Source organism: Saccostrea cucullata, unplaced genomic scaffold (genome assembly GCF_032062105.1).
Source record: "Saccostrea cucullata isolate Sc308-1 unplaced genomic scaffold, CSIRO_AGI_Scuc_v1 ctg3017, whole genome shotgun sequence".
NCBI lineage: Eukaryota > Metazoa > Mollusca > Bivalvia > Ostreida > Ostreidae > Saccostrea > Saccostrea cuccullata.
Window position 1 is genome coordinate 1 of NW_026928612.1, and position 10787 is coordinate 10787.

At 34.8% G+C, this 10787-nt stretch overlaps 1 protein-coding gene across 1 annotated transcript; it reads left to right on the plus strand.

Annotated features, from left to right (window-relative positions):
• Nucleotides 1-3267: 3267 nt before the first annotated feature.
• On the plus strand, nt 3268-3966 carry LOC134278168 (uncharacterized). The gene has a single exon (XM_062760486.1). The coding sequence runs from the start codon at nt 3268-3270 to the stop codon at nt 3964-3966; it is 699 nt and encodes a 232-aa protein (XP_062616470.1).
• Nucleotides 3967-10787: the final 6821 nt, after the last annotated feature.

Consider the following 10787-nt stretch of genomic DNA (forward strand, 5'->3'; position numbering starts at 1 on the left):
GAAAAATACATTTTGAAATTTTAGCTGAAACTGTGTCCATGCCCCTTTAAAAGAGAAAAAAAACTGCTTCTTCTTACAGTCACTCTCTATGTAGTAACTGTGACACGTTGAATATTATATATCGAGTTACTTGAGTTTCAATCGAACGACCATAGTTACTACTCAAAATACGTCATATGACCTTATGAACTCTACCCAAGCTAACCCAGCCACTGATACAGTAGGATTATAGATTTTCGATATGGCGGCATCGAAAGAAAAACCCGAACGTAGGAATTATTTTTTACTAAATATTATGTTTAGCATCGCTTATCCTTAAAAGCAAACTTCGAAACGCACTTTATACATAAACGCTTTATAATTTATATGATTTAATGTTTATTTGATTAGATTTTTCAGGCTTACTGCCCGATAACAGCAGAGACATAAATTCAAAATCGAAACCCAAAAAGTTCAGAGCTGAAAAAGAAAAACATTTCAACTGCAGCAAAAGCTATCGAAAAAATTAACTCAACAGATGATGTCAAAATGGACCTATTCGACCGCCCCTTAAAACTCATAGAGGAAATTTATTTTATTTTCGCTACCCTTCAAACTCATATGAGTTCGCTTGAAAAGCACATGTTTGTGTAAACATCCGGTCATGTGACGTCAATCAAGAGTTAATATTCGAGTATGAATCGAAGTCGCCCCACGTGATATCTTTCCCCAGGTAATTGTGTGAATACCACGTGATATATAGGCAGCACGTTTTTAGCTAACTAGGACACTGTGCTCGAACACGTTAAATGGTAAATTTACCGTGATTTAGAATATTCTTTACTTACATGGACGGGTTCATACGTTTCAAACCTTTATAAATAAATTGGAAGATGGAAAATTGAGTTCTCGTATTTTTTAATACATGTTATTGGAATTCATCCAGTCTAATTTTAGATTCATTCTTACGATATGTTAGCTCCGCCTCTCATTCATAAAAAATGTTCAATCAAGGGCAGGTAAGTTTAAATGATCTGTATTTAGAAAACTGTAAGGACAAAATATGAAATAAGTTATTGCTTAGTTGAAATTGTTTTGAATATGTTTTACAGCTGCAAATAGCACAAAAATATGTTTCTACATTTTGCATCGTGGCTTAAAGCTTGCAGTATAGCCTGTTAATTCTGCAGAACCATCATTGGCAATTATCACGTGACCAAATTCCAGGGTATCAGAACGTGGTTAATTTTGAGAGGCCTACATCTTCATTTTTGATGACAATAAATTCTTATCATTCATCAATGATCATTGATTTTTTTTACATCGATGAATCTATTTATGAGCAAACGCGGTAGAATGTTTTTAATTCTTTAAAATTATTTATTTTGCTTTGAAGACAGCCTCAGAAATAAATAATTCAGCTTTTTCACCTTTGAAGATCTTGACGTGCTTTCCTTGCATAAACGCTTTAAAAATTGTAAAAGAACTTTTTTTAATGCTAAATTTTGTTTGCATCCGATTTGATGCTTTAAATCAATTTTACTTGGTTATTGATTCTGCTTAATTGTATATACGTAACTTGGGGTAAAAATCTCATGTCATCCCATCCCACAAAAGGTTGATAGATGCTATTCTCAGGCTTGTAATAGAGTAAAAACATAGGTAATCAAAGATTACGAAGCTCACCTCGACGAATGTTATCAGTTTAAGTAATGCAAATCCTACATCATATTTTCTTATATTTAGTATTCATCCCAACAACAATATTCTTGCAAGTTGTGTTTAACCCCTTACATGGCATATACACATTTCTAAGCCTGTAGCGTGAAAAATATGCATATGTATAGTGTAAACAAATATTCATAACTGTTAATAATGCATCAAGGTCTTCAAGTTCATTCGGATTGATCTGTTCCCAAAACTTTAACCAAGTCTCTTGTAAGGAAAATATAGGTCAGATACAGCATCCGAAGCAAGTCTGATAGTGTCCATCCTTAGATGCATCATCTATGCAAGTTTGGTTTAGGTAGGGCTTATAGTTACTTGGGAATGAAAATAAAGGTCAGATCCAGCATCCAAAGCAAGTCTGGTAGTGTTCATCCCTAGATACATCATCCATGCAAGTTTAGTTTAGCTAGGGCTTATAGATACTTGGGAATGAAAATATAGGTCAGATCCAGCATCCGAAGCTAGTCTGGTAATGTCCATCCCTAGATGCATCATCCATGCAAGTTTGGACCGAGTAGGGCTTATAGTTACTTGGGAAGGGACCTGCTCCAAAAACTTGAACCTGGTCACTCATTTGGAAAATGTAGGTCAGCTCCAGCATCCGAAGCAAGCCTGGTAGTGTACATCCCTAGATGCATCACCCATGCAAATTTGGTCCCGGTAGGGCTTATAGTTCCTTGGAAATGGACCTGCTCCAAAAACTTTAACCTGGTCACTCATCTGGAAAATGTAGGCCGGATCCAGCATCCGAAGCAAGTTTGGTAGTGTACATCCCTAGATGCATCATCCATGCAAGTTTGGTCCGAGTAGGGCTTATAGTTCCTTGGGAAGGGACCTGCTCCAAAAACTTTAACCTGGTCACTCATCTAGAAAATGTAGGTCAGATCCAGAATCCGAAGCAAGTCTGGTAGTGTTCATCCCTAGATACATCATCCATGCAAGTTTGGTTCAGATAGGGCTTATAGTTACTTGGGAATGGACTTGCTCCTAAAACTTTAACCTGGGACGCCGACGCTAACGCCGACGCCGACACCGACACCGACGCCAACGCCGGGGGTATAGCATAAGCTCATCTCGACTTCGTCGAGGTGAGCTAAAAATCGTACAAATAAAAGATAGAACCGACATTCCATGGTACAACACTATAATTCTCCTTTCGCCCTCAGACTTGTGTTTACATAATACTTAGTGGTATAAGCGAAAGTTAGTTTTTTGTATAAAAGAATCCATTAAAGTCAGGTAATAATTGTGATTTATTTGAGAAACTTTGCTTTTTAATTAATAACAAAATAAACTATCTATTAAGGTTATTTGTTCACGGTTGTTTTGAAAACATGAAAGGATGAAATCAGTTCAATTGATGTTAATGTAGATTCTCAAGACATTTTGAAACTATTCAGTTTTACGCCTGACATAGAAAAACACAGAAATCTTCCAGAAAAAATTGTGGCCTTCTTACCTAAATTTACTCAAGGAAAAATTGAAGGAGAAGGACTTTGTAGAATATTTGGAACATCAAAATTGCTAAGTTCTCTCACTTCAGATAAGCATGGCTACAGCATGAAGACGACACAAAAATCACCAGAAGCTGGATCCTCTCCTCCAGTCAAACAGCTGCTTGATGAACCAGAGACTGTCACCACCATAGTCACTGGGTATACAGAACTTTACAATGTTGCCTGTCTGAGTGATGAAGAAATCTGGACAAGAGGAAATGACAGCGCTTTAAAACTCTATAGCATTAATCATAGACCCCTACTCAAGTCAATCACAACCAAGTCAAGGTACACGCCAGATACCATAGCAGTGACAAAAAGAAGAGATCTAGTTTATACTGATTACTGGGATAGAACTGTGAACATTGTGAAGGACGAAAAGATAGAGGAGGTGATTAGACTACAGAACTGGAAACCTCAAGGTATCTGTAGTACCTCTTCAGGTGACCTCCTGGTTATCATGATCAGTGATGATTACAAACAAACAAAAGTTGTCTGTTACTCTGGATCCACAGAAAAACAATCCATTCAGTTTGATAATAAAGGTAAACTTCTCTATTCATCTAGTAGTTATTACAGATATATAACTGAAAACAGGAACCTGGATGTCTGTGTGTCTGACAGTGGAGCTGGAGCAGTAGTGGTGGTCAATCAGGCCGGGGAACTGAGATTCTGGTACACTGGACATAGTCCTGCTCTAAAGAACGAAATTCAGTCCCATAGGAATCACCACAGACAGTCAAAGTCACATCCTTACAGCTGATAATTACAATGTCTGTGTCCACATCATAGACCAGGATGGACAGTTCCTCCGTTACATAGACTGTGAACAGAGTTATCCCTGGGGACTGTGTATAGATACAAGTGACAATCTCTTTCTTGTTCAGATTGGAGACAGTCAAGTGAAGAAAATCAAATATATGCAGTGAAACCATTACCATAAATATACTAAAAGAAAGTAAATTAAACGAATATGTATGTATCAGTGCACTTTGTGCATTTAGTTTAAATACATGTACTGAAATTTAAATAAAACTATATTGCTACATAAACGATTAGTAATATTAATTATATAATACATGTACATGTGTATCTGTTGGTATATTCATTATATAATTAATAAGAGGCCAAGTGGCCACATTGCTCACCTCTGTACTTTGGTTAGGAAAAATAAAAAAAATCAGTTAAGTATTTAAAAAAAACGTCAATGTATAAGTGGTACCAACCTACTCCTTAAAGGTAGAAGGGGTAAAGGGGGGATTGCTATTTAATTAAGCTTGAATCTACACCACCTGAGGATGATCATATAAATTTTACCAGTCGTGATTTTGCTGTTCTTGAGAAGATTTTTAAAGATTTTTTTCCTACATAATTCCTTGGTTAAAACTTTGATAGTCTATAGTGGCACTACTGTATCCCAAGGGGTCCTAGAGGTCATGAACGAACTTAAATCTACACAACCTGAGGATGCTTCTGTATAAATATTTATTTACTAATCATGGTTTTGCTGTTCTTGAGAAGAAGATTATTAAAGATTTGTCCTTTATATTCCTATGTAAAACTTTGATCGTTCCTACCCTATCCCCGGGGAACATGATTTGAACAAACTTCCAGCTTCCATATCAATATTACAAATCCTTGCTTTGCTGTTCTTGAGAAGAAGATTTTAAAACATTTTTTCTATATATTCCTATGTAAAACTTTGGTAGTCTATAGAGGCCCCACCCTATCCACGTTTTGAAAGAACTTAAGTCTACTCCACTTGAGGAAGCTTCCATATAAATATAAGCAATCATGGCTTTACTGTTTATGAGAAGAATATTTTTAAAGATTTCTCCCATATATTCCTATGCAAACTTTGATCGCCCATTTTGGCCCCACCCTACCCCCGGAGTAATGATTTGAACAAACTTGAATCTACACTACCTGAAGAAGTTTCCATATTAATTTTTCCTTGCTTTGCTGTTCTTGAGATATTTTTTTAAAAATTTCTATGTAAAATTTGATAGTCCATTGAGGCCCCACCCTACCCCCGGGGGTACAAACTTAAATCTATAGAGGATGATTACACATGAGTTTTATCTTTCCTGGCCCAGTGGTTCTTGAGAAGAAGATTTTTTAAAAATGCCATAAATTTTTTCACTAATTCATAATTATCTCCCCTTGGAAGAGAGTATGGCCCTTCATCTGAACAAACTTGAATTCCATTCACTCAAGGATACTTTGTAGCACGTTTGGTCGAAATTGGCCCAGTGGTTCTTTAGAGGAAGATGAAAATGTGAAAAGTTTATGACAACGCCAACGACGGCAGACAGCGGACAAATTTTAATAGAAAAGCCACTTGAGCCTTTGGCTTAGATGAGCTAAAAGGGAATATATATATACTCTGTTATATGAAGTGCTGAGTTTAACTTAGCCTAATGTTTATAACCATGTTTTACATTTAAGCAGTGAGTTTAACTTCTGAATGATCTACAATGTATATCTATCGATTTGAATTATCATTAAATTAACCGCTACAATTTTCATTTACCGCTACATACACAAAACCGCTACAAAAAATTACATGATCGCTACATTTATATGTTTGTATTGCCGCCACATTGCCTCTCTTTGCCATCGGCTTATGTATGGACAGGCTGATTAAAAGTACAAAATAATATGTGCATAAAACATGATTCTCCTGCTCACCATGGGGAGGTGAAAGTAAGACTTCGAGCAGGATGGGTTTTGTTTTCAAAATTTTTATGCAAAATATATTTATTTGATTGAAATTTGAAAGGTTTTAAAACGGAGTATTGTTCATAAATAAGTTACACAGTCTTTACATAAATGGTAGAACTTTGAGGGCCATTTGCTGTGAGGTACTGTTCTCTGGAAATATCTTAATATAATGAATCATAATGAACTTATATTCAATTGCATCGCTAAATAATTCGATTTGTAGCGATAATGACTTGTCATTAACAATACTGCAGTATTCCTATTGACAAAATGTTTTGGAAACGATTGTCCTTAATTTCGAAGAAATGGTTTGAAATATCTTGCAGTACAGTTGCTACCCAAACTGTATCTCATATAACAAGATTTTAAGAAATCGTGACAATCTTGATACAACGTGATATCAAGTTTTAGATTTTATATCCTCAGGTTAATATCAGAGATGAAAGTTATTCTCTAGTGTAGACATAGGCAATTTCTGTGATAAACCAAACCTGATGCAATTAGTTTTAGTATACTTAATTTTCCTTTTCACGACCGCAAATTTCTACAAATTTAACAATTGACTTAGGATCTTTTTCCGACAACGATTTAAACCTGCTATCTAATATTTCTTAAAAACTTTGTAGGTAACTAAAGGCATTCAATTTTCAACAACTCAGATGAGAACAGAATGAAAATTATAAAAAAAACAACCAAACAAACAGATATCGATCTCCAAAAAAACCTACAATCAGTACAGATTTGTGAGTACCTGACATAAAACATAGACCCTGGAAATTCCAAATGTAGTACCAGGGCTGAAATGGAATGATCCTCGAAATTGAGTTGAGGTGTTTAATAATCTCTTGACAGTGGATTCATAGGTATCCATATACTCCTTAGATAATGCTCCCTTTCGTAGGCACATGCTATCTGGCGAAAAATATCCGTAAGTTGAGAAAATGGACAAAAAAGGTACCCCGACCCCCTTTCTTTCGCTTTTAAAGCCAGCACCCCGTGCACAACATAATATACACCCTGCATATTGAGATATACACGGTGGAATGGCCAGATCAGTTTTCCAATCAACACAGGGTATATGTCTGCCCAAACCATCACTGAACTTGTATTTAATATGTCATGCTTTGAAATGAAACAAACATCTCTCCCCCCCCCCCCCACTTGCTCTCCAAACAAGTATCCTGCCATCATTGAAGTCAAAACAAAATCACGACTCCTCTGAGAAGAGAACAGAACACCAGTGGCGTTATTGCCATTTTCTGTGTTCTGTTGTCCACTCTAGTCGATTTCTGCGATACTCTTATTTTAACACCTACGGTTGGTCGAGATGGATTAAGATTTTCTCCATAAAGACCCTTTCAAACCGTTTGGGTAGAAATCTTTCTTACCGTTGCTCTCTGAAGCTCAGTATTAAGCTTAAAGCACTTCGAAAGCTTTGGCACTTTGCAACTTTGGCCAAATAACGGTCCTCACAGACTGTCGTACACCTTGGACGTCCCATCTTGGCCATCTTTTCCAATTTACTGCCTGCAATATCAGTTCAATAAAGTTTGGAAAACATTCGGTCTTTTTGAAATGTGACGTTGCGTTTTGCGTGGATCCAACATCCCCATTTCCTGGAGCATTCGTCCATGCTCATATGCTTCCTCATATTGTCTTCACCAGTTCTGGATATAAATACTGAAACTTTCTTATGTTCCCTGAAAAAAATCCTCTTTGATACTTTTATGCTCCCGTTATTCCACTTTCTTTTTTAACGCCACGTATTTCCTTTATTAAGCAAAATGCCGCAAAACTCACCAAACACGTGTTATTTTTTAAAAAAAAATCATGTTTATCTTTCTTTAGTTTCTATGGTGGATTATTCCCCTCTCCATATATGCAAGCTGGAATACAATCATGTAAGAAGCATTCTGAAAGGCTTGCATCAGAATACTGAATTGTCACTTTCAAGCTTTCGTCAAAGGTCAACATGTCTAAAAAATATTTTTACAATAGCTCCAAAACTATTTGTGTTATAAAGTCAAAACGTTTACAGTTTATAAATATATCATTGATTAATAGAAAGAAATATCACTTGATAACAAATATTTTTTTAAAGATATTTTTTAAGAAAATTGTATCAGAAAATGTGCATATTTTAAGAAAAATGCACTTGCTTAATTCTGTCCTTTTTGTGAAAACCATAATTGCAGAAATAATATATGTTTATCATGGAAGGGCAAGTTGAACGTGATTGTTCTCCGAAAGGCTGTTATTAAAAGCTTGACATGTATAAAGACAAGATCCCTATAGAATCTGCCATATGCAATGTACTTTCACTTGCAAGTCTTAACATTTGGACAATATAAACAGGGAAATTAACTTTCCAGAGGCTATCCAAGTCCAATTTGCCCTTCATTGATAAACATATTTTGTTTCTGTAATGATGGTTTTCACTAAGAACACAGAATTTAATTAGTTGTATTTTTTATTAAATATATGCATTTTTAAAAAGAATTTTTCTCAATATATTTTCCAAGTATTTTTTTTTTATCAAGTGATACTTTCTATCTGTTTATCAATAAAAAAAAAATAGAAAATGTGAAAGTCTTAACTTTATACCTCACATAGTTTTGGGGCTATTGTAAAAAAAAAAATATTTGGACATGTTCACCTTAGACGAAACCTTAATTATCGGCATTGTGTTTGACCCACTGTAGTATATGTATCTATGCTTTATATGTTTTTGTACCTCATGTACCATTTACATGGTTTTGAGTGAATAAATTGAATTGAATTGAAAAGCTACAGAGTTTTGGCATAAATTTACACTTGCAGTCCCCCCTTGTTTATAACGAGTTAAAATACTCCATTTTCTAATGAGTTTGGGATTCTTAAATGTTAGGCAGTGTAAGCCAATGATTTAAATCGCTATTTTACTCGAACCAGGAAGTATAATTACCTGACAGGTAGATATTGCACAGACAGGTGAGCAGGTAAGTGGGTCATGTGATCCAATATATTGATTTGGATATTATTTGGCCGACAAGACAGGCGCCATTTAAGTCAGGTAATAATTATGGAATGATTTCATTTGATGAAACTATGTAATATAATATAATTCATAAAAAAGAGGAAACATTGTTTTGACAAGATTGTTTTGAACTTAATTGAAGACCTGGGTATCGACTAATATACTCACCGTCAATAGAAACGCAATACCCTAATTTTCGGATGAAAATTATATACAGGTTATAACTATGTACGAAAAAAGTTAGGACTTCTTTTACTTTGCCAAATCAGTAAATCAACGGTTAAATGAATTTCTTTCCATTACCGGAAGTTGCATTTTAACCCTCTTAACAGAATTGAAAATTTTCCATTTTTAATAAAATTTTAACAATATTTTGGGTTTCCAAGGTTTTGAAACTGTTAGTCATAAGTATTGTACTAAAAGGCCGGGAAAAAATCCTTCTTTCTTTACCAGATGTGCTGCCTATATTTCCTCAAAATGACTGATAGCAAGAAGGGGGGATGTTTTATGAGTTATGTGTTAACTTCAAAAGTTTAATGATAACATCAAAAATAAATATATTTAGGTAAAAAGTAAATTTACAAAAAAATAATGCTCCATTTAAACATTTAATGTTATTTTTAGCCCTTAGAAAGAAACAACTACCTGTTAAATCTTAAAACGTCCGCCTTCCGACCATTTAATGAAAACGTACTAGTACGTCATATACAACAAATGCAGCCAGATTTCTACCATGCATTTAGTTTAATTATGTCTTAATCTAAGCGAAATTAATATTCTTGGGCATTTTTAAATACATGTTTTTCAGATATTGCGGTCGAATTTTCTCTAACCAGGCGTAGTGTAGCAACTTTTTGACTTCCGGTCAAGAAACTGCCATTTATGCTATTGAAACACATGAACCTGATGGGTCATTATATAATGTATATTTACATCTGCAGCTCTTTTTTTCTTTATTTTGAAAATTTCTAACATTAGCAATGAAATTCAGTGATTTTTGAGGAAATAAAGGCATCACATCTGGTAAAGAAAGAAAGATTTTTCCCGGCCTTTTAGAACAATACTTATGATTAACAGTTTCAAAACCTTGGAAACCCAAAATATTGTAAAAATTTTATCAAAAATGGAAAATTTTCAATTCTGTTAAGAGGGCTAAAAAGCAACTTCCGGTAATGGAAAGAAATTCATTCAACCGTTAAATAACTGATTTGTCAAAGTAAAAGATGTCCTAACTTTTTTTGGTACATAATTATAACCTGTATATAATTTTCATCCTAAAATTAGGGTGTTGCGTTTCCATTGACGGTGAGTATACATTCATATGACTTTGTACGCCTTTCAAAATCATGTTTTCAATGTCATGGATATACTACAAAGGCAGGTACGCTATTTAAAAAAAATTGTCATCAGGAGACCTTGCAAATCAATTAGTCAAGAATCTGTCAATTTAGTTTACTATTTTCATTCTACTGGACTTTAGCAGGTATAAATTCATCTGACTTAAATTGATTGCAATGATTAGTGAGACTCAGTCATTAAACTGAGGTGTCATAAGTATATTAGAATTAACAATGTCATTTGATCTACATTAAAGGCTAGTCTGATCATGGACCCCCGTACCAGTGCCCAGGACGTGATGCGATGTGATCTGTGTGAGACCGCTGTGGTACAGATGCACTGTGATACATGTCTTGTCAACCTGTGTACAGCTTGTGTAGGGAAACATATGATATCTGATGAATCCAAGAAACATGAAATTGTTAGATTTACTCTTAGAAAAACTACCCCCCTCTACCCTGGGTGTAAAATTCATGATAAACAACAATGCATCATGTTCTGTAATC

Bases quoted from the DNA above. Each gene is read 5' to 3' on its own strand.
- LOC134278168 (XM_062760486.1), top strand. From the start codon at position 3,268: ATGAAGACGACACAAAAATCACCAGAAGCTGGATCCTCTCCTCCAGTC.